Raw genomic sequence first — 25,241 nt, forward strand, 5'->3', positions numbered from 1 at the left:
CATGTTTGTAAACGATGATTAATTCTCAAACATTTTACCTGGTCAAATAAAGGTCAATTAATAAATAATAAATAAGATGTGTAACGAGGCTCTATTGTTGACATTGAAGAAAAAGTGTTGATTTTTGTTTACCTCTGAAACAAGCAAAGTATCCTTGACCATCTCTGATTGTCTGCAGCTGTCTGGTTGCTGCTGGCTTATGCCACTGGGGGAAGTTTGGGTCTGAACTCATGACCATGTTTACGCCTCCAAGCAACCTCTTCAAGATAGTCATCAGAATGCCAAGTGGCTGTGCATCTGGAGCCAGCTCATGCTGTCTGTGGAAAACAGGACCAACATCTTTCAGTACAGCATTTCATAATCTCTAGTACAGTGCTCCTGTAGCTTGTGTTTTGCTTCTTAAGAGAAATGAATAACCCAGCTATTTGGTAATAAGCCATATATTTTAATTCATAACAAAGTTAGGATGATTATGTACACCAGTTAAAACCGGGAATCATGATGAAATTATTTTTGGCCAGAGGGGGATAAGATACAAACATAACACTGAGTGACTTTGTTGAGAACCCAACTGAAAATTGCATTGACAGGAACGCATCTCAGGAAAAAAAGACTAAAATTACAGTTAGTCATGCTAGCAAGGCCACCCTCCTCAGTATCACCTTTTGTCTTTTTGCCACACATAAACAATTTCCCCCAAGGTCATGTAGGGAAGAAAGCACAAGCTGACAAACCAGGATGTTCAGAATGTATTCCTGTCAGGGTGCGACACTTCACTGAGGACAAGGACGCCCAACACTGCGAAACTCTTGTTTTGTCAGTGACAGCAGACGAGTGTTTTTTTCCAGCTCAGTCACTCCCTCTGCTGTATAACCTGATTTGGACAAATACACCTCCATTGAGTTACAGATTGAAAATTTGGTAAAGGATCCTGACTTTCTCATGTTCCATTGTCCATGACTGATTCATCGACATGAAATTCACTGGCTCCTCATGTTCTATATGCAAAGGTACTGACCACTCATCTAGTGCCACTATTAAATAAAAATTCTAAACTCTGATCAAGATGTACAAATGCCAGTTAAACACATTAACAACGAAGTGGTGTAGTTAGAGGCTTAAAATTTAGATTTTTTACATTGACAGATCTAAGTAATTAATTTAAATGTGTACAAGCTTCCATTTACATCAGCCTCATGTGATGAACATAAACCACTTTCATCAAACTGCCAAAGAAATTGTAGATAACAACCCCGTAGAAATTCTGTGCTGTTGTCATCACCTTGAGCTCCATAACATCTAGCAACACCTTCACCCAGAGGGGTTCTGGGACGAACAGGATGTCTAATTCTAGACTGCTTCCTGTCCAACATTCCTGACCTAAGCTGCCTTCCTGCTAGACTCGCTCAAGCTGTGTATCTATAGAACATCTACAGCTCAGCAAGCTAAACCTCTGTTCTTTTGTATGTGAATGTTCATGTTCACACACACTACATGCATTTCAAATTCTGACTATAAATCACACATATTAGCATAGTCAAGTCTATCAATTTAAACTGCATTTGGAGCCATTTCATTCCATTTATTTTATTGGTATCTTGCATTAGGTGTATAACATGAATATTTCAGACAAAGATACAGATTGACAGGTGAAAATATATAGAAAATATCAGGACACCAGACAAAACATAGAAGCATACCTGCAGTTCCCAATTTTATCTGCATTATGTATCTAATATGGTATACATCAGTAAAACATACATGTTTTACATAAATGTGCAATAACACAGATTATGTAGTGCTACTAAAGAAAAAAAAAAAAAAAAAAAAAAAATCAACACAAAGTCTGTGGCCGTGATTAAGATTTTACGGTAGCAGATACTGTCTAAATGACTGAGACAGGCTTTTAGTCCAACACTAGGATGCATTCCTTCAATATTTTTTTAAATTGTATCTGATGTTCCAAGCCATTTCAAAAACATTCCCATCCTACAGCTGTAAGGTTAAAGCTTTAGTTTTCACACATTTCTTTGTATCTATTATTTGTTTAATCATTCCAGTTTAATTGATACAAAAATACTATATGGGACTAAATGTACATTCTTTGAGAAACATGAGAGACAAGACAAACGTTCCCTTAGCTACTCCAGGAGAGCATATTAAAGATTAAAGTGGCAGCAAAGAGTAAAGCAGCTCTAGGGGGAAAAAAAAAAAAAAACCTAACCTCCTGCTTTCCCCAACCTCATAATTAAGAAAAAATGAAAGCCCATTATTGATTGGATTCAGACTAAAAAGTATTAACAGAAACCCATACACACAAATCAAGATGAGGATTTGCCTGGTTTTGCTTTCATATTTTTGTTTGTCATTTCATCTTAAACCCAGCTGCTGCTCATCTACTAAACACATAAAAGCTTTTTTAAGTGTGCCTTCATGATCCTCAAACTTGTAGTATTCACATTAGTTTAATGATGTAGCTACAGTATGCTCTCCCTCAAATTCTCCCTGCTCAACATGTTTGACTGCTGGCTTTCTGGTTGTGGCACCAATTTTCGGTTCCATGTATGAAAGTCTAAAAGTGCTTGGTTGAGTTTCTCCATCCAGTCCAGTCTCTCCTGTTTGGTGTCAGCTGAAAACCAACACCTGAACAAAAAAGAACACATATCAGTTTGTTTGATTGTTACCTGCCAAATAACTCTTTAGTCACACTTTTTAGCCTCATGAGGTCAGAAGTGTTTCCCATCAAATTTGAAAACACCCACTGTGACAGTATTGATTGGGTGGAACCTATATGCATATATTTTTATTATTTGATATGTTTTTATGAAAAGGGTTTATTCAGTGATGGTCAAAGTAAGGTTCTGGGACTAAGATGATTACAGTCCATAGTAATAATGAAAAAGCAAGCCCCTGGGATGTCTTTTTGATGCTCTGAATGAAAATAAATATCATTTAATGTATTAACCTAGCACATAAAAAAACTCCTAAGAATGCTATTTTCAAACTTACTTGGCCAAGGCTTCCTGGCTGGCGTGCTGCTGATGTGTAAGGCTGCTCACCAGCTCAAAGGTGAAAGGCCGAGCACACAAGTCCCTCTTGACAGACCTCACATTCTCACAGGGAGACCTTGACAAAGAGATGTGGCCCTCTGCTACCTGAAAGGTACAAACAGAGGAAAGAATGAAACCAGAATCATCAGCCAAATGGAAGAAAATTTGTCTGTTCTTACCTTGGTTTCTTTGTCGTTTGGGTGGTTCCAGTAGCATAGGCTCCATCCCTCAAGGACAAAATATCGGCGATGCCACACCCCATATCCACTAATTAACTCAAACATGGTCTTGGAACATAAACACATGAAAACAGAGTAAATGTAATGCTCTAAATGCTGTCAAAACACAACATGAAAATTGTTTTGTAATTTTCTCACAGAAAAATATCAGTTTTGTTTCTTTTGATCTGTGAAATTGTCAACGGATGTCAATAGATTTAAAAGTGTCAGATCAAGATTTGAATCTCACTGAGGTGTACTTCAAATCTCACCTTATTTGCTTAAAATTTTAATAGAGTTAAGAAATCAATGGTTGGATGTGTTTGTTAAAAAGCATGCAGTGTAAAAAAATTTTACATTACTAACCAGGAATCCTTCATGTTGCACATTTGAGTGCGACTCGCTGCTCAACTGTAAGTAGATGTTGCCCTCTAGAGGAGAAAGAAATGGCACCTGTTGTCAGGGGAGAAGAGGAAAGGGACACATTGTGAAACGCTTATGATAAGGAAGGCAAGGAAAAGCAAGAAATGAGAAGCAAAAATGAAGCCATTTATGTAATGATAAGAATTTCACCTGAAATTAACTTGTGAAAGAAAATGATCAGAAATGGCATAACGTTGTGCATTTAAAATATAAAGTTTGACACTAATGTTTTCTGAGATATTATATAATCACTGAATAGTCAAAAAGATGGTTGGGAAAAATCTAATAAGATTTACACATGTGCATACTGCAAAATACATCGTCTGAGAATTGGCCATTTGTTGCACACTGAATTTGGAAGTCAGAATCTGAATATCATGGATTTTGGTGTAAATGGGAAATAGTTTCAACTTCAAAGAAAAATCATTATACACAAACAAAAGCAGTCTAACAGAAGCAGCTGCTAGGTTTACAACTTAAATCACAAGACAGAAGTTGAATATTTTCAATTAATCAAAGGGAAAAGCAAGAGGGAAACGGGAAACAGTGCTGAGAAGAGAGTGAAACCTTTTCCTGAAATTCATCTCCCAAGAGCATCTTGATTTTTCTTTCAAGTTTCATCTGAGTGAAGAAAGCAAGACAAAGGGAGACAGACCTGTTACATCATCAGTGTGCCCACCCATGTGCAGAAAGTTGCAGTAGATGAACAGAAATAACAAAAGGATACTCATAGGTGTTTGTGGTGTCATACTTCTGTTTGGTGAGTGTCGGAAGTATTAAATATAAAGCAAAGACAAGGCTAAGCCTCGTGACAGTGAATGTATGCTGTGCATCCCCCTTTCAATGTTTCCACACAGAAAGGCCCTAGACTGGGAAACACAATCTTGTTGTTGCAGGCCAACAGCGCTAACCACTATGTTGCCATGGTGCCCGGTATATTTAATATCAACTTAAATTTAGCAGTCAGCAACAGTCATTTTTTTGATTTTCAAAATGACACAATAGGGTATTCTGTTCTCAATCTCTAGAACACCAAAAACAACGTTGGCAACTCTTTCTATTAATATCAGACAATTACCTTATCCAGTGGGAACTTGCTGTGTCCCAGTGAGGACAAGGTGATTTTATGCGACCCAACGAGACAAAAGTTACTGAAGCGACGAGTGTTGAGAGCAGGAAGAGCAGCAGCTGGAAAAGAAAGAAAGACAGATTGAAACATCCCTACAAGCATGACAAAAATTATGACCATTATGACCAGTGATTGGTAAGTTTATCTGATACAAAGTAGAATTGCCTCTACATCAAATGCACATCTTATTTTTGTCATTTTTTAACATACAAGCTACTAGCTTTTAGAGTTACTGAAAAGTGTAAAACAAGCAAAAAAAATGTTTTTACCAAAATAAACTCAACTCACATGTCAGACTGTTATTGGACCTCTGCTGAAAATGGGAGCAAGAGTGAAGTCATTACTTCTGTGCAAGGTATTACAAAAACCCACATGTAACAACATTTGAGCATGAATTAAAATACTCACAGTGATGGTGTTCAGAAGTTTCCTTGGTGTGACCTAAAAATGTAAAGAAAGATGTAAATGACCCGCACTGAATACACACCTGGCTCATTATTTCTGAGTAATTCACCCACTTACCCGAGGCTTGCTGGTGGTCCGGTCTATGCTGGAGCTCCTACCTGAGGTGTGGGACTAGATAAAAACAGAAAAGTTAAATAGTTATGGTGAATTCATTGAACTACTTTTTACAACTGACTGATAAAAAGTTAAAGAACAGTTAAATGGAACAAAGTAGCCAGCACATTTGAAGTAAAAAGTATGGAAGTGGTCAACCCTGCTTATAAAGCTCTAGTATAACCACCATTTATTGGTTATTATTAGTATTAGTATTAGACACAAAGTTCTTTGGCCTTTAAAGTAGCTACTTCGTTTTTGCATGTTTTGATTGCTACATACGAGAAACAGCATTCAACATGCAAGTGTAAATTTATGATTTGAAAAATACTCAACCACTTCACAATGACTTTTAATCCAATTACTATGTGACACAGAATAGAGCAAATGAAAATGTCAATGTGTCTCACCAGACTATAGACTTCCACATCAATCTCAAAAGATGAACAAATATCCCTCCTGAAATATTAAGGAGACAAACCAAACCATTACAGATTTCCATTTATATACATTCATTGATGCAATCACAAAAATATTTTTTTTTCCTTCTTCTTCTTCAGAGCAAGCAAGTAAAAAATGTGTGCATTGCTTATTTGGTCAAAACAAAAAGAGACCAGTTGATAATCACAGCTTACAGAGTGACAGATGTAGGGAAGGAGATAGTGTCTCCATTTTGAGCATCAGCAGCTGTGGCCAGTGGAGTGGCGAGGATGTTGCAGGGCGCGTAACGGATCAGCACAAAAAAATAGTGACTTGGTCGACCTGAAAACGAACATAAACAGTACTTTCAAAGTGAATATCAACAACCATGTTTGTTTTAATCAAGCCATGAATTCTAATAGAAGGCACAAGAATTTATATGAAAACAAAAATTACAATAATGTCATTGTATCAGACTCATAAAAACACAAAATAGTAGAGATGCTTTCTTGCTGGGCAAACCTGTGCGGCTGTGTGAGGAGCAGACAAATTCAACCTTAAGAGGCAGCTGGATGTTCGTGATGCTGACAGTCCCCCTGCAGGGCTGCTGGCTAACATATTCCCTGTCCAACTCTGCAGTGTCTCCAGTCTCCAAGTTTCTTTCTTCCCTCAGTCTGGCCACCTCTGCCAGCAGGGCAGAACGTTTCTCACCTAAACAAACAGGTAGGAAGGTATGGAATTTTAATAATGCAACTATTTTTTGCGATATTATCTGCTTATTTATCCAGCAATTTCACAGTACTCTTAGTACTTTGTTTGAAATAGAAAAGTAAAAACTGAAAAAAAAAAAAAAAAAAAAAAAAACAAACCCAAAACAATTACAAAAAACTTGTAACTTTGCAATGCTGGAACTGTGAAACTACACAAAATGTACTGTTACTGAAATATCCCTCAGCTCCTATGTCCCACACTGGGAGAGGAAGATTAAGTTCTGGGTTGGAATAGGGGAAAATTCATATCTTAATCAGAAACATGGAGCCTTTATGTAGAATTTCAAACAGGAATTTCATAATTTATCTATATTTTAAGATTTAGCTACATGGCTTGGTCTCAGGTTGGAAAAGGCCAGGCAAAATACTATTAGCTGTGACAAAATGTCACCTTTAGAGAAACAGAAAGATGAACCCTGTCCCTGTGACTGACATAACACAATGAAGTTTCTTTCCACATATATGTCTATTCCATACAGTACCTAACATGATTTCAATTAAATATTGTAGACTACCACAGATATGGTGATCAATTAAACTAGTAATACCAACCATCTGGAACTTTTACTTTAATATACGGTAGTGTGAAAACATTTCATATCTAGTCGGGTGACATGTTTAAGTCATATAGCTCTTTGCTCTGACACCAAGTCCTGCTACTCTGTGAAGCAGATGTGGCTAAAACATTATTTCCCAATGAAAACTAAAAGGTGAACATACAAGACACCAGCAGAAGTTTCTCAGCTTCAGCTTCCTCCATTGAGCCTCGACCATGCTCCTCATCAGTACAGCAGCTCAGAGCCTGCAGGGTCTGGTTAATCACATTCTGCAACTTTGCTGCTTCTTCATTAAGAGCCTGGAGAATCACAGAAAAACAAATAACATTATTGGTAATTATTATTATTATAACATTACACTAAATCAAATAGGAGTCAATGTCATCGATTGCAGTACAATATCCATTTTCATTCGACTGAGTTTGTAAAGTTAAATGTTAATTTTTGGTACTAGAATGCAATGGTTCAAATTTACTCTAAGTAATTACTTACTGTGATTTTCTCCTTGGTGTTGGCAGAATGTTGAGATACAGACTTCTTTGGTGCTTTTCTCTGAACTCCAGGTGTGACACTCTGAATGGTGGGCAATTTACTTTGCCTTTGCATACGGTAGGCATCAATACTGTCAATCATAGGAACAACAATCTTTAAAATTATAGCTATGTAGGTTCTATTCAAATTGAGTACATGTTGCCTTGTGCACTGGAACTATCACTGGTAATTCAACACTGAATTTATATAAGCGGTCTGTACCTGTATAGAGGAGCAGATTCAACATGAGGGGTGTTCGTCTCTTCTGGAGTCAGCAGCAGAGAAGAAGGATTTGATTCCTCCCTTGCTGCTAGCCGCTGTAGGTGGAAGGAACATTAGCTTTCCATTTACTTTCTGATTGGTACTTAAGGTCCTATTGGAACTTCAGTATTGACAGCTTAAAATTACAAATTCATCTCACCAGAGGGGTAACCACAGCCTCTACAGATTTGCTGAGAGGAGACAGGATGCCATTAGGAGGGAATGTGAGCAGCTCATCGACATTGCTCTCATCACACTCCTGTTTGTCTTCTGCCACTTCACTCATCTTCTTGAATTTATCCTCTTCTTTTTTCTCTCCAGAACAAGCACCAATGCCACTATCATGGTCCTCAGCATCTTCATCACACCCCTTCTCTTCCTCCATCTTTCCAGCATATTCCAACACCTCCTCAAACATCTGATCAATTATTTCAGAGGTGTTGGTCTCATCATGAGAGCTGAGTTCAGCATCTAAAGAAAGAAACAAAATTACACTTCCAGAAGTAAATCAGGACAAAAATTCTACAATAACAGATGGCTGGTGGAAATAAAATAAATGAATAAATACAACAGGGAAAAAAAAAAATTCCCCTCAAGTGCAAGTGTGTACCTTAGTTTCAAATAACAGTTTTGAAAGGACACGTGAAAGTCTTAATTTCTCGAAAAAATAACAAATAAAAGAGCATTACAATAACCATTTGTTAGTGTGAAGAATGGAAAAGCATGTGCAATCTTCATACCCCCATCTATCTAAATAACAAGCTCCTCTACTCTTCTAGTTGTGTAACCAACAACTTCACCAATGTGCTCCACTTCTCCTCAGCCCATGTGCTCACACATGTATCATCCTGCTCTCACCTGATGTATTTGTCTCTGTCCTGGAATCCCCAGAGGTAGCGGTCTCACACAGGGATTGGTCACTGATTAGCTCAGGCACAAGGATAAAAGTGACTTTCTTGAACCTCTCTGCCCCCTTGTCAGTTTCTTCTGTCAGCTCATCTATAACATCCCGCCTTTCTTGTCTTGTGACTTGCAGGGTCTGATTCATGTCCAACAGGCATTCTGATATCTGGATCCCTGTTAAACTAAGAGCTGTGTCCTTTTTATCAATGTCTACTACTTGTGCAAAGGCATCTCCCTTTGATGGTTCTACATCTTCAAGGTTTCTTTGAAGCTCTATAAAATCTGTCTGTGCTTCTTTCAGAGCCAGAGTTGCATCTGCAAAAGGAGATGCCTCTATTGGTTTCACTTTCATATGTGAGCCTATTTTGTTCAGCTCTAGATCTGCATGGTCTTTTATATTGACTGTATGAAAGCTGTTTGACTGTTGACATATACTCTGAACACTTCCCACTGTATCTTTTGGGCCTTGTCTGAGTGAAAAAATATCACTCTCTCCTTTATTCACAGCCTCAGCATATTCTTCATAAGACTCTTTCATATTGGCCTCATCTAGTCCAAGTTTCTCATCTTCTTGCAATTCAAAGGAAGAGAAAATCTCAACAGAGACATTAGCCAAACAACATTCACTATCCTCGGTGCCAGAGTGATCACTTCCTCCTTCCCTTTTCTCCACTTTAGATGATCTGAGCTTCTCTTCAGTACATACATCCTGTCTTTCAGGATACCTCCATAACATTAACTCCTCATCTGTTGAAGCTTCGATCTTTTCTTCAAATGAAAACATTTCTACACTGGACTGTTCATTCAGTTGGGAGAAATCGCACATTTCTTTCTCATGCGAAGAAGCTGACTGTAGCAGTGTCTGTTCATCACCTGAGATAATCTTATCACCCAAAGATGTTTCACAGAAACACTGATCCTCACTAAACAACAACTTCAGTATAGTCTGTGTCTCTGGTTCTTTGGGTCTTTCCTGCTCTTCTACAAATGAAGCCTGGTGGTCTTTCACCTTCACAAATTCTTTAACCTGATGTGCATTATGGTTTCTCCATTCCATCTGCAGCTTCCCTTCAACGGAGCGTTCAAGCTCTATAGATGTCCCTGGGGCTTCAGAGTCACAAGATGCAATTTCACCTGTTGAAAGATTGGTCTCACATCTTTACACTAGGTTCCTAGAATTTACTTAAGAACCACCACTTAGTATAGGGATGTCCCGATCACCCCAATACTACCAAGTATTTTTTGTGTTTTCTTCTGCAGCTGCTTCAGCTGTTGGTCAGTCTCCTTGTTGTTGTGTATTTGATAATATGACCATAAAAGGTTATGCTTTTTCAGACTACAATTATTTAGCAGTACAAAAAAACTCCCAAGGAGCTGCAATAAGTATTGTACAATCAACTGAATTGCACAATTTGATTATAAATTAATTACATATACATCTCCTATAGTTCTGATTGCTGGCCAGTTCATCGGGGCATCCCTAGTATTAACATAAAACCATACATTATCCAAAGTTTTGCAGAGTCAGAGAGCAAATGGAAAAACACAATGTGTCATCTGTTTTTTTGCTTGACCAATTAATGTACTCCCACTACCACAAAATACCAGCTGCTTTTACATGCACCATATTTCTATTCAGACAATTTACACAGTAAAATGGTCTGGTGTTTAAATGCAACTATTTCCAGTGCAGATTACATCAATCTGGACAGCCGTGCACAAAAGGTGTGGATGGATGTGTTGACTTTCTCAACAGTTATCTCACCTCTTTCTTATCTTATGTGGCGACTAATAACTAATAAAACCAGTTATTAATTTAATTAATTTACTTTTTGTTTTCAACTGATTATCTTTTGCACCAGATTTGAAAGTTTAGTATAGTTTTTACATTTCAGAAATGACTTAGTTTCTATTGCATTTAATTAATTAATTTTTTTACTAGTTAGTTAGTTAGTTACAAAACATTAGTATAAAAAGGTATGTGGTCGTCAACGTGTGTGTGTCATTAAACAGACCAGAAAACAGAGATATGGGCACAGAAATGAGGTCTGAGGTCATAAGTGTTGCAGCTCTATGGCACATCATTGCAGATGTTAAAAAAATAAATAAATAAATAAAAAAAATATAAAATAAATAATAAAATTTTTGTTTTTTAAAATAGCAGATGTAAATAAATCAGGTTAAATCTCAAGACTATAACTTCCATCAGTTTTTATTCTGACCAAAGCTTTTACGTGGATCATTTTTATTCCCTATTAATGCTGATAAGGAGCCAATGAAATGCATTGGTTCATCGCTAACAGATCTCTGCTTTGGGTTTGCATTATCTTGTACATTAAATCAGGACATTCTTAAACCAGCACAGTCAAAGTTAAGCCTGATTGAATTAAGGGAAATATATTAAGCCAATTTTCAGGAACATATGATTCAATAACAAACTCCTACCTGTTTTATTTACAGATGGCACCTCTGCACCAGACATTGGAAACTCAGTGAAGATGACATCTTTTATCTCAGCATCATCCACCTGGAAAAAAATAATAAATTATATATATATATAATGTTTGTTCGTCTCTGTCTGTTGGCCCTGTGTTGGCCTGGTGACCTGTCCAGGGTGTACCCCACTCTCGCCCAGTGTGAGTTTAACAACAGTGCCTCAGTAATCCCACCTACCTGTCCAATTTAATTCTTATCACCCCCCAAATCAAAATGACCAATGCATTGGCTTAAAGTGTTTCCCCTTTGTCCAACTGATACAGTCACACAGGACTAGTGTCCTTTTAACTGACTCACATCCCAGGGCTGCATGGGAGGCCAATGAAATCGCCTTCTAGAGCTAGGAATCCAGGAGGAAGGAGTTGAGGGGCCAGGAGGGGTCCTTTTCTGCTAAATGTTTACACAGGCATGTATGTGGTAAATTTTAAAACAGGAAGAGAGCAATAAACATTACAAAATAGTGTACATATAAAAATGTTTCAACATTCAACATTTTATGTTGCATTGTCAGTCATCTGTTGGGTAAGAATCATCTTTGAAACACAATGGTCAAAGGTAGGCAGGAAATCCTTGACTGTAATCTGATAAATTATGCCTGCTGCTCCCATATCTCTATGAACTTCATCATGTTCCTACCTGTATTGAATATCCCCTCCACCTGCTCTCATTCTTTCCCTACTCTACCCAACTTTGCTTCCCCACCCCATGTGTCTGTCTCTCCTCTCCCTCTCTGGTCTAGACCTGCTCTATATGTGAAATCGCTTGATGTAACTTTGTTATGATTTGGTGCTATATAAATAAATATGATTTGATTTTATAAGTTAAATAATTAACCCAACTGAACACCAATGATTGCAAAAAATCCAAAGAGTTTGTCGCCGTCAATGCATAGTTTAGTTTTTTTTTTTTTTTTTTAAATCACATTACTATCATTATAAGCAGAAATTCAGTGGAAACTACAAAAAGTGTTAGTATGTTTGGGATACTGAGATCAAATGTCTAGGAATCCAAACAAGTATTATCAGAATCACTGCTTTGTAGATGAAAAAAAAGAAAAGAAAAGAAGCTGGCAGTCAGGCTAGTTTTCAGGAGGTGAAAACATGGCCAGTGATAAAGCGATGGTTGTATCACCTTGTCACGACCATCCCTGAACCAACTAGTCAGTGACTTTCATTCTCATTCTTTCTCTCAGTCTGTCATTTTAAAAACATACATCATCAACATTACTCATAACATTTTGCATTATTTGATCACCAAATATCACACCATAGCTTTAAGAATAAATTTTACTTTAAAAACTGCTTGACAAGTGCTTGACAGTATGGCCAGAGTCAGTGCAGGAAGACCAACACAAAAAGTATTTGACAATAAAACAGGCAAAAGCGGTGATATATTATCAGTCATTTTCTGCGACTAGTCATCCATAACATTAATAATGTCAATTTAATACGTTTGCATTTATTCCTGTATATTTTGCTAATTTTTATTTAAGCCCTGTTCAGCCTAGATAAATTAGATTTTATGTTAAGTTAATAATAACCAATAGCATGCTGATAGTCAGCGGAAACATGCCAAATATCTGAGAGCAAGACAAACAGGAGTCCCACTTCCTTTCCTGGAGAGGGTTTCAGATGAAATTAAACAAGAATCACACGGCAACAGTCAGAATAACCCGCATGATAGATAATATTTTTGCACTCTGAATATTTCATTGATTTATTATGTGCATTTCAGATATGTTTTAGCCATCTCTGTACGTTGGGAGTTTTAACATCAATTTTGCAACCTGTACATATTTCATAAAACCAGTTAAATACACTGTTTCACTAGTTGTCGCATTAAAGTTAATAATGCCAATAAAGCTAAAGTTTGACAAAACATACGCATAACACAATCATAAAACCCACCTGGGCTATTGAGGGATCGGAGCTGCTCCTTTTCAGCCAGGCATTCTCACTGATTGGCTGGAAGGGCAACTTGCTCAACTCCTGCTCCCGTTCCTGAGCCAGAAAACCATGTCAGATGTCAACCATAACCTCCTCTGGAAAACTTTATAATTTCAAAGTCTTAAAAATGAGCAAACAAATATAAAATGTATCCATTCACTCTTAAAATAATTTTAATAAAGAATAATTGCTGCTAGTAGTTTTAGCTTTAGAATTCTAAATTTCAAAATTTATAAACAACATTTAAGAGTACTGGTGTATAAGAGAACATTTATGGGTGTACTTCTGTGCTATAAATGTGTTAATCGTAGAGTTCTAAATACTACTGGCACATTTCAGCCCTGGAGGCCAAATATATAAATAAATATTTTTTAAATTAATGCATAATTTTTGCTACATTTACACTTAATGTCCACACTGTTCTAAAGTGTTCAAGCCCCGTAATGGGAACTTTTTGAAATGCACCTGACTGTGCTTGTGTTTGAAAATTATGGTTCATTTGATGCTTCAATGAAACATGGATAACTGATTACCTTGTTATTTTGTTTGGCATTTAATTCTACCCTTGTGTTACAATTGTTTTTCCATTTGTTTGTGCTATTTGTTCATACAATTTTCTAATACTTTCTATGACTGACTCACTGCAGATTGGACAGTTTAGTTCCTTTTTACACTAGCACACCGATGCCAACTGTTGGTGAATTATATGATCTTAAGTTTTTTCCTAAAACACAGGGATAAAACACTGTTTTTATTTTAAATGAAAAGTTTTAGTGTAGATGACACCCAAACCAACCTGGCGGATACGAGAGGCCTGCGTGGAACTGGGTGTTGTAGAGCACTGGAGTTTCTGATGAATGCCAGATACAAAGCTTGAGCAAGTTTGAGGACAAAGGTTGACAAAACTTTGAGTGGAGGGAACATTTAAGACTGGCTTTTTAAAGCGCTCCATTCGCTGACTGAATTCCTCCTCACCTGGTGTAAAACACAATTATGAATTATTACATAATAGTATAAAACAGGTGAAATTTATGAATAAAAGTGTGTGCATCATCCATGTGCTTCATAAACCTCTAAACCATTGTTTTCCCCTTACAACACTGTAGATTTTATTTTATTGTTATTTATTTATTTTTATTTTATTTTTTATTTTTTTTGGAGGGGGGTCCACACTGGTTTTAAATGTGTTTTTATGCATGCTTACCAAGGACATGCTCTTTGAAGAAGATCTTGTCAGCTCCAGGATCTGACAGGCACCTCTGAGCCAGTGGAGCTCCTGTTAAAAAAACTGCTGTTACAAACAAAGTTTGTCTTACATTAGAATTGTTCCAGCAACTGTAGTTGTTATCTTAAATGCAGATAAAGAATCTTGAGTGATGAACTAGTCAGAACATTTTGTCATCTAGAGGAGTGATTCCCAACCACTGTGCCAAAATGTGTGGGTGTGCTGCGGCACAGCGGTTGGCAATCTCTGATCTAGAGTAGTACTCTCAATCCTGCCTAAATACACTATAATATTATTGTATGTACACACACTTGGTAACCAGTTTATTAGTGTCATTTAGCTATGAATGACACTAATACTGTCTGTATCATTAATAAAAGCAATGAGTGGAGAGGTGTGACTACCCTCTCTTCGCTGAGTGAGTTGCTGGACTCTGGACCGGACAGAGGGAATCACTGGTGTGTCTGGCTTTGTTCCTAACTCAACCAAACGTCCAGAGTTGTATGGGTTTGGGCTATGATTTTCCAGACCAGGTGCCTCCAGACACTGTCGCTTTTGGCCATCATTTTCCTCTGTAACACAAGGGCAAAAAAGTTAAATGACAGAAGACAGAGTCTTAAATATACATGCAAATATGAGGACAGTGTGCATTCATAAAGAAGTGAACCTTTGTATTCTTGTTAATAACAATGACAAACAAACCTGATGAAAAGAGGACATTGTCTTCAGAATCTGACAGAGGTGTTCTCTGTCTCTTCAAGTTGATGTTGCCAATTTTTTCCTTGCCACCTTCCATACTGAGCTGCAACTACTGTGACATTACATAGTGGACATTCTTTAAACATGAATGCTCTCGTTGTTATCGCACAGCAACCTACATGCACACAAGCTGCAATACAGACAAGAGTCGCGTTTTTAAGGGCTGAAGCTACAACAACACGGTTTATAATTACTAAACTTTTTTATCAAAGTAAAGTTATAAAATATATTAAAAAGATTTCAGGACAGCGAAGGTCAGGTTTGCAATAATCATGGGCAAAGTTATAGGTGAATGTGTGTGCCCTGAAACGTATTTCATTTAAATTACAAAGCTAGCATTTACACGCGGAAAAAATGCAAGTGTCTAACCAAGCAGGTTCCAGCAGTATCGTAGATTTAACGAATCGCTCCAACGCCTCCGACTTCCAGTTTCAGCTCCGATCAATTTAGTTCAAGCTAGTTCAATTTTACTATTTATGAGCACTGAAAAGCCGCCAACGGCTATTTTGACGACCTATGTTAGCTAGATTATGTTAGCAACAATGCAGTTTGCGTCGACTTTGGCAACTCCTTTCAATGTATTCAGTCGATCCAACAATTTAGCCTAGCTTACGATGCCAAGTTAACCTTTCTTAAAAACTCGTCAAATAGCTGACGAAAACTGCAAAGCAGTTATTCATTGTCTTACCTGAAAAGTAGTCGGTAGGAGAATTAGTTGTTAAACAGGTCAACGCCAACTGATAGGAGGTAAAATCACTGTCTTCCTGTTATTTTACGCTTTCAGTCACCTCCTCCTCTCACTTCGAATTTCAGCGGGTCCTCTGACGTCACAGAGCAAAGCACTTGAGTCCCGTAATTAGGAAATGGCTCGAAAAGTACTGTTCTGGAATCAGACTAAAAACAGCAAGCCTGTTTCAGTCAGCGGACCGGAAGACGGATTAATCCGACTCCAAGTCTGTACTTGCTGAAAATCTCGAGGGTCAGGCTGTAAATACCGTAATAATATGAGTAGAGAGACAAATGAAATTCCACAACATCCACATTCTTTTGAAAAGCTTTGGCCAAAAACGCTAGAAGCTTGGGCTTCATTGCGTGACACAACTTTAATATCGATAAAACTTAAAAAAAAAAAAAAAAAAAACTTTGAATCATGCCTGCTTAATTCATTAATTTGCTGAGTGACCGATTTGTGCAGGTCCATCTGCTCTAAAAAAAAACGAAAAAAACTGGAGCCTGCGGTCAAGCCTGTAAAGACAATCATTGGGCTGAGTTTGATGACAAATACAGTACAGGCCAAAAGTTTGGACACACATTCTCATTCAAATGAATAGGAAAGCGTGTCCAAACTTTTGGCCTTCACTATATATGTTGTGAGTTTTTTGTCTACTTGCTCCTTAGATAAAAGGTGTGTATTCATGTTTATTTATTTGTAGTATTCATATTACTCATCTTCTCTCTTGACAAATTTATTTAGGTCAAAGTTTATGACAGGCTGTACTATACGTCTATCACCTATATGGGTCGCTGTGGATGGCCCGCAACCACCATATCCCCTGACTACCAGAAGAAAAAAAATTGTCCAATCAATTTTTTTTTTATTCCCCAATATTTGTGAGGTAATTAGAATACTGAAAACATTTTTTTAAGTTTTTATTTTTAAGATATCATATGTCCACTACAGTGAACATTGGAACGCCACACAGGTGAAACTGAACTTTGAGGCCCAATACATCTGAATGTTTAGATATCCTAGACAGCCCATGTAAATAGAATTCCCAAAGAATGTCTTCAGTTTCTCAGGAGTGGTTTCAGCAGTGTCGGATCGACTGGCGAGGGCTTTAATAAAAAATAAAAAAGAAAGAAGCATGAGATGGCATTTAAAAATGCAAACACCAGGGTGCCGTTTGTTGTTCCTGACATCAGGCCCCAACAATCATCATCCATTAAAAATCCCTGCTCTAGGAGCTTCCTTGGTGGTGTGGCCTGTTTGGTCTCCACCCTGTGCTGAGGAGGCAACCAGGAAGAGGTGAGCACTGACTTTATTTGCTAAAATTGCTTTACACACAGGAAGCAACTGAAATGCCATCCCTTGCACAGTGATTACCACTGACTGACACTGGGGTTTTCATTTTACACAGGCAGGATGGCCAGTCCTTCTCTACTTACCCCAAGGGCCCACTCCCACCTGGAACCTCTACATGGCACAGCAAATGTCCCAAATGTTTGTCCCTTCAATAAACCTGACCATTAACATGTGTGTGCCTATTCAGTTACTGTATTGTTTGTATCCGTAAATACACATTCAATTATTAATTTAAGTAATGGAACCCCTGGTCACCATTACAAGCAGCTTTGGTTAATTATCAACAGATGCGCATCAAAGTAGGAGTTTTGTTGAAGAAAGTCTGTACGAATTTTTAAGGAAGAAAATAAGCTTGACCTCCTTTGTAAAATGTTTTTTTGGAGACTCTCCCAAATCTCCAGTTTTAATTTTGAATCTTTCCCAAAGACAATGATGTGAGGAAGAAGTGGGCAGTAGCAGTGTGTGTGTGTGTGTGTGTGTGTGTGTGTGTGTGTTCTTTTCAGGTATTATGCTTCTCCATTTTTGTAGGAAAAGGGCAGGACTATGTCTACCTCCCGAAGAGCTGGAAAGCCTGTCCATGGCCCCTCAGGATGCCCCAGAAACAACAACCTCAGCCTAATGATGTGAGTATTTCTACTTTAAACATCATACACATCCAAAAACATCCTGGACTTATGAAATTCTCACTTGTTTGCTGCCACTCACAAATAAACCCATACACACATAATTGAAGATATATTGAACATGCATTCCTGGCACACGCACACACAGACACACAGTGCTGGCAATGGCTTTGACTGTTGATGACTATAAGAAAGAATGTGGGCTATAAACTGGTGGTGTCAAAGTGATGAGTGTGACGTGAAACATCACCCAAACCATGTCCATTCCTCTTTCTACTAGGATCATGGCTACGCCTTGCCTACTTCTCCTACCACTCTGAAGGCCAGACTCAATAAAGCCTGGAGTGAGAGAAGAAGAATGCCATGGCCAGAGAAAAGAGGACAAAGACCACAGTGAGAAGCCTTTTGGGGGATTTGAGGGAAAAGAACCTCATTAATAAAGAGCTCAAAGAGAAGCTTGAATTCTACTCAGGCAAGATTCTACAAGGCAGCTGGAATAACAATCCATCTGCATGCCAGTTCCAGACCATCTTCCGTCTGATGGTGTGGTGTCTCACCTAGTGAGACAGGTAATGTGGCAGCCCAAGATGACACTGTGTCTCTGCCTGCTGTAGAGATGTCCCCTGCTGAAACTGCTGAAGAACACCTATCTCCATTCGTCAACATTTCAGCCGTTGTGTGTGACCAAGGTTATCTTCCCACACAGTTTGATGGTCTGGTGGAAAATACTCTGGTCTACATAGCAGGATTTGTAGTCTGGCAGATTCTGCAAAAGCTGTCCTGTAGTGTGTGCCTTGCAAGCTTGGTCAGAGATGCTATACTGTCATTTGACAAGAACTACCACCTTCTCGCCCTGAAAAATGGCGGTGTAGTGATTCCATCACCAGGCACAGTGAAGGTTTGATTTTATCTTGTTTTTTTTAATCTTCATATATTTGAGTTGCTTTTTTCTTTGTTCTTTGTTCTTTAAAGTGTCTGAGCACTGTGTAAAGTGCTATATAAATATAATGTTGTTGTTATTATTATTAGGTGCTGAAAGCTGCAGAGAGGGTGATCCGCCGAGCTTCAACTAAGCAAGCTCCAAAGTTATTGACAGTCACGTACATTGTCGGGTAGGACAGGAACGGAGGATGTTTTTCCTGCTGGGGGAACACATTGAGGAGACACAGTTTGGCATCGACAACCATCATTCCAACTTGTTATTGGTTGTCTGTGTTTCTTAAGATAAGGCTGCACCACATTGCCAAACTCACCTCTCTTGACCTGCAGAACGGAAACACGAGAAGAAAGCTCTACAAGACAGTCCTCTTTCAGGGGTTTTAGTTAATGTAAACCTTTCATGAGAAACTTTGTACATGTGTAAATATAGTTTGGCGTGGGAATGTGTCATGTTCTTGTTTTACCATTCTATTTTCTCTCTGCTTTGTTAAGCAAGTCTGAAAAGCAAGATGAGAGGGTGTAGAGGTATTTCCACTTCCTTCCCCTCCCATTTGTTATCCAGACTTTGTGCTAGTCACTCTTTTTTATTCTTATATATAAACCATGTGTCCTGTATCATAGCTACATGTATGACGTTTGCAGCAAATAAAATCGCATGAAAATTAATTTAGTATTCAGTGAGTTAATTGAGCCAGTCAAAGTCCAAGACGTTGGCTCCACGGCAGTCGGTTCGGCGTCTAGTCTTTGTATCTATGGCTTTGGACGTTAGCTTAAGGCTACATTAGTCTTACACACGATCACTTACCATAGTGAAGACACCACCTAAAGCCATAACATGAGCTCAACAATCGGCATTATTTTCACCAGTAGTGTCTTTGGCACTAGATTTAGCGGTTTTCTGGTATGGACTGTGCAGCCCAAGCTCTAAAACGACACCCTAAAATATTTAGGAGTCATTAAAATAATTAAAAACGACTTTATTTTGAAACAAATAATTAATGCTAATTGATTATATGCATTAAAAATGATGACAATAAGAACTTTTAAGAAAGGTGTTGATATAAACATCATTCAATTAACTCATAAATAAATACATCTGTTAAGAGTTGTTTAAAATCACAAAACTGCATAAAGGGAGAAAGTCAGCCAACTTTGTGTTTTCCAAGCAGCAGTGAAGGGGTCAATATGGCACGATCCCCAAATGACAAATCAATGAACCCCATTAGATTCCGCTTCCTATTATCACTTCCTGTTTATGAAGCGCTGTCGGGACACACAGGGAAATGTGTTGATGTGTGTTGTTGAATGTGTGATGTCATCTGTTGGACAAGAGCTAAAAATTATCTTCTGAACAAAGTAATTTAGATTCTCCATACTGTTACATTTAGGCTTTGTAGAGTGGCGTGAGAGGCTGATGATTTTCGCGGGTCTGCCGAAGTGAAATGCGGCAAAGCTCACTCATACTTTGACTCAGAGTGGAAAAACACTGTAAAACCTATTTAGATGATTGTAAGGCAACTGATACTTATGTTAACTGCTGCTGATAGCCATGAAACGGAGCTAATAAGCTATCTTAGACTGTATTTTGTGATGCTAATAGCATGTTAGCTTGAGCCTAGCCACGTAGCTGGCATAATTATTTGATGTTATATGCAATTTATGTTTATAATAATTAAAGAGGTTAATATTTAGTGCAGTCTCTCACTGTTACCGGTGCAAGGAGAGACTATTAGTCTCCTTATACCACAGGTTACTATTAATGTTACTACATTTAATGCAATTTCTGACCAAATTAAAGGGGTACCCCATGGTATTGTATTTTATGTTTGTAAAATGTATTTTTGCTTATGTGACTGCGGGATTCTGAGAAATTGTAAATGATTATTAATGTGTATTTGTATTTGAACATGATAAGCACTTTGAATGTATTTATAGTTACACAACTACAAATGAATACTTGAAACTAAAGATATATTTTTGTTGTACAAGTAGACCTTTTTGAGAACTTGATTTGAAATAATTATTACTAAATATTAATATTAATTAGTACTAATTCATAAATTAGGCTTCAGATCCTTAGACCCAGAGATTCCCAGTATGAGCCGGGTGGCGAGCCAAACCGAATTACTGATATTGAGGCATCAAATAAACAGTGATACACCGACATCGGTTGAAAAAGGGCCCCAACGAAATAAAGACTAACTTTGGGAACAAATGGTATTTTCTGTTATTTTTATAGTGCCGGCTTTATTATTAGTTACTCGGGCTCCACACAGTCACTATTGTTATCCTGCGCGTTTATTATTCTTTTTTAATGTTTTTATTAGTGACTCAGGCTGCAAACAGAGTCACTGGGCTCTGCCCAGAAGAGGAATAAGTTTTTATTCCTCTTCCATAAAAATTTTGATTCGCTTCTTGTTGGAGGGCTTTGAATTTAGCCCCACGGACCAAAGCCCATCATCTGGGGCCTGTTTGGGATCGGTGTGCTATCCGTTTTCTGGGTAGAATACGATATTTTGGCGTCGTAAACGACGAAAACGTGGCCAAAAACTCCAATCATTTCCTATGAGAGACGGCGAAAATCCTCAAAAATCTTCAGCTTTTCAAACTTCTGATACTTTGGCATACTTCCAGCTACACAGTCCATTTAACCTTTAAAATGGAGGAAAATGTGTTCTCTTTCAAGTCATGTCTTCATCTTTCTGATATCTTTTATGCTATTGTTCAAGTGTCATGCTCGTCTCACCTAATTTTTGCTGCAAATTTCAGTTTCCCGTGTGTGTATTGCTTGGAATGTTGGTGGCTTAGAGTGGAGGAATCTTCAGTTAGAGTGAGTCAGTGAGCTGATGATTATCGAAAAACAGGAGCTGCAACCCCTGCGACCCGGCCCCGGATAAGCGGATGTAGATGAATGAATGAATAAACATTTGTAAATTGCTCTCACGGGCACATAGTTTGAGGTACACCTGTCATTTTCTCCAAAGTAGTAGAGATTCTTGTCCTCTCTTGAAAAATGTCTTTAACTGTGCCCCTCTAAAGGACATGCTCACCCCTCCTCTCTCCTATTACTCCCCATGTATTTTTCTTTGGCGGGAAGGAGAGGAGTTCACATTTTCATACGTTTTTAGATCGCTCCCATGTCCACATTTTACATCCTAGAAACACTAAAATACACACACAGCTTCAGACACTTGCGGCGCTCAGCGTCTTCTCGGTTTTCTGATAGGAGTTACCGTTTTGTCACAAATTGCATTACAGCGAGAGGCTTGCCGACAGAAATGAACCTGTTTTCTAATGGGCTTTCTGAGAAGGATGACGCAATCCAAGCTCAGACACACAGCTGCAGTCAATTAAGTCATCAGACTGCTGATCAGCTGTTACTACTGACATTTGTGTTAGACTGCACAACACACACAGAGACTGATATACAAATACATATACACACATACAGACATCCATATGCAGACCTACACAGATACACACACACACACACACACACACACACACATATAGACAGACGGGCACACAAAACACAGCCAGACACATACAATGAGACACAAATATGACAGCCCTATTCATAAGAACCCACATACATACAGAAGCACATATACAGACAGAAACAAAAACATACAAACCCAAACTGATGCACAGACACACACAGCTGACACACACACACACAAACACACAAAAAAAAAAATCAGACACAAACACACAGCTGACGAACACTATGAGTATGACCATCAGTTTGAATGATTTCTTCTCTGACTCTGACAAATCAATGGACTCATCCCTGACTCCTCTGATATGAGAGCTGCTGATCAACTGTTACTGACATTTGTTTTAGACCGCACAACACACACAGAAACTGATATACAGACGCACTCATACACATTTACAGCAATACACAGCGACAAATATACACACACAAACAGACAAATATACACATGCACAAAGACAAATATACAGACACACACACAGGAATGCACATAATGAGACAAACAGAAACACAGCTGACACACAGACACACAACAGATAGACAACATTTGTCAGTTTTTACAATAGTGTCACAGGGTGTATGTGTGAAATAGAATAGTCTCAAATAAATAGTTGCGTGTCTAAAGACATACATCTGTCTGTGTATATTCTCATTCACACAGATCACAGTAATATCCGGCCAACAATTGAATCGCAAGCAACTGAACTCAGGACTTTAAAGTTTTGTCTCTTTTCCAAAGCGTTTTGTCAATTCCTAACGCCTTGGTCTGACGCAGCACTCACGCGCACATGCTTCTGGAAATGCGCCAAATCGAAGTCCCCGCAGCAGCTCCCTCGAGTCACTCTCGAAATTTCTACCAAGGAATTTTCTAGTTTTAGTTTGTTATTTGTCATGCATTGTTCTTCCCAAAAAAAAAAAGCTGTTGTATTGCATGTCCACCTTTCAGCTTGAAGTAACAAGTGGCTATAAACATTCAAATCAATGTGTCTGCGTCATTATTGATGTTCAAATTACTGGCTCCTAAAAGCTTATTGTCTTCTGTTACTGGTCCCGTTATTACTATTGATTATTACTTACCTGTGCTCTGTTATTACATCGAAATAAGGGTTACAACTGCTGTGAAAGCTCACAACGCTCTGCAGCTCCCAACAAGCAGCAGCAGCAGGTGCTGCCGTGAGCCCCATCCCAAAGCCCTCACATAGTCTAGACTGGAAATTAATCAAAGCTCATCCCACCCTGGATGTAAATGCAAAGTTTCACTATGAAAAGACGTTTGGTTTTTCTATTTTCTAACTTTAAACAATACAGAACAAAATTTATTTTTCATATGTAATGCGGCTTTCGACAAGAATTAATAAATGTCATTAAGTTATTCAGAGAGGTTATGTCCTGTTTCAATGGCAACGTCTGTCACCATTAAATGGGCTAGGAGGGCCCCACTAAACATACTAGTAGGTTCAGCACTCATTTATTCACTCGTTTTTTCATTCGGACAGCGTTGATAGGGGTGGAAGGCTGTTATGGGAATGTGCTGTCACGTGACTGTCACAATGGAAAATGCAATATGTTGTATATGAGCCCTTTGTGATAACTGGGGGCACTACAGTAACAATATAAAAAGTAATTTCTGCAAAGCGGAATATGATCGGGGTGACTTTTGAAGACTGGAAAATGAATCATGTACTCATCCCGGCAGCAGCCCCCCCGAGGCACTCTAAAAATTTCTGCCAAGGAATTTTCTAGTTTTACCTCTTGTGCTCTTTTTAACCCAGTGAGTTAGAGATCCACTACCCTTTTCTGCCTCACACAGCTCTTTTTGCTGCTTAATACGTCTGTTTGCAAGGCATCTTTGCACCATAGAATAAAATATTATTATGAATAACAGAAAATGAATGAGAAAGAGAAGAAGAAGGTTGTGGGTTCGGTCCCCGGGCCTGGAGCCTTTCTATGCGATGTCATGCTCTCCATGTGCGAGTGTGGTTTTCCTCCCACAGTCTGCAGATGCTTGTCTTGGTTCAATGGTGACTCTAAATTGCTAATAGGCTTGAGTGTGCTTGTGTTTATATGTTGATCCTGCAATAGATCTGTCTTGGGTGTACGCCATAATCGCCTGAGATGCCAAAGATTGGCTCCAGTGCCCTCTGTAATCCTGATAGGTAAGCAGTTGAAAATGAAATGAAACAACAGTACTAGTTTTCTCTGGACTTAAAAGAGAGTGATCTGGCATAATGTTTAGTCCTGAGAAGGTGTACTCACTGGTATAGATATATGCAGAGGCACTGCCAGGTATTTTTTGGGCCCCATGAAAAGAATCTTTACAATTTATAATTTTTATAAATTTTCTGGGCCCCTCTCAATCATGGGCCCCTAGAATCCTTCTCTAGGGTAGGATATGCGATACATATGTGTGTATAAATATTTTTGCTTTGAGGACAGGTTCTCTTTGTTACCTCTGGCAGAAAATACTCTGAAAAAAAAAAAGGAAAACTCAAGAACCAAAGGCCACTGAATAGCCTTGAGTATGTACACAATACATGCAGTTCGATCTTGAACAAATACAAACAGGCAATAGTTATAGGCAATAATATGCTGAAGGTTTGAAGTTTATCCTTTTAGCACTTTACTTTAAATACAGACTGTCTAAAAAACGACACTAAGATAAAATTAATGGATGAGCCATTGAAAAAAACTATGAGGAAAGGATTAACTCTTCAACTATTCAAAAAAGTATTATTAATTTCATAATTATCATTATTATCATCTTGTGAAAATAAAAAAAACAACCACTTTGAGGAAAACCTATGTAAATGGGTTTGCACAGTGCAACAGATTTAGTCCGGACCTGGCCTTTAGG

The 25,241-nt window shown here is 38.2% G+C and overlaps 1 protein-coding gene across 7 annotated transcripts; it reads right to left on the reverse strand.

Moving 5' to 3' along the window:
• Positions 1 to 1,590: 1,590 nt before the first annotated feature.
• On the reverse strand, positions 1,591 to 16,106 carry anln2 (anillin, actin binding protein 2). 7 transcript variants are annotated; one of them, XM_029522989.1, is made up of 24 exons: positions 15,935 to 16,106; positions 15,190 to 15,295; positions 14,892 to 15,059; positions 14,467 to 14,538; positions 14,059 to 14,237; positions 13,224 to 13,316; positions 11,614 to 11,703; positions 11,266 to 11,347; positions 8,078 to 8,388; positions 7,879 to 7,973; positions 7,618 to 7,747; positions 7,289 to 7,424; positions 6,321 to 6,509; positions 6,014 to 6,140; positions 5,789 to 5,837; positions 5,343 to 5,396; positions 5,229 to 5,261; positions 5,109 to 5,133; positions 4,770 to 4,879; positions 4,259 to 4,312; positions 3,635 to 3,721; positions 3,230 to 3,337; positions 3,010 to 3,155; positions 1,591 to 2,643 (listed from the first exon to the last, which is right to left on the reverse strand). In XM_029522989.1, the coding sequence occupies exons 2-24, from the start codon at positions 15,281 to 15,283 to the stop codon at positions 2,478 to 2,480; spliced, it is 2,598 nt and encodes an 865-aa protein (XP_029378849.1). In that variant the 5' UTR covers positions 15,284 to 15,295; positions 15,935 to 16,106; the 3' UTR covers positions 1,591 to 2,477. The 7 variants fall into 7 exon arrangements, with proteins under 7 accessions (XP_029378849.1, XP_029378850.1, XP_029378848.1 ...); XM_029522990.1 differs by having other exon boundaries at positions 5,109 to 5,130; positions 15,190 to 15,298; XM_029522988.1 differs by having other exon boundaries at positions 15,190 to 15,298.
• Between the last annotated feature and the right edge of the window lie 9,135 nt (positions 16,107 to 25,241).

This window comes from Echeneis naucrates, chromosome 16, assembly GCF_900963305.1.
Source record: "Echeneis naucrates chromosome 16, fEcheNa1.1, whole genome shotgun sequence".
Classification (NCBI taxonomy): Eukaryota; Metazoa; Chordata; class Actinopteri; order Carangiformes; family Echeneidae; genus Echeneis; species Echeneis naucrates.

Bases quoted from the DNA above. Each gene is read 5' to 3' on its own strand.
- anln2 (XM_029522989.1), bottom strand. From the start codon at position 15,283: ATGGAAGGTGGCAAGGAAAAAATTGGCAACATCAACTTGAAGAGACAG. The intron at 4,880-5,108 runs GTGAGTTGAGTT...TTTCTTTTCCAG, and splicing joins GTCCAATAACAGTCTGACAT to CTGCTGCTCTTCCTGCTCTC. The intron at 3,156-3,229 runs GTAAGAACAGAC...TGTACCTTTCAG, and splicing joins CAAACGACAAAGAAACCAAG to GTAGCAGAGGGCCACATCTC.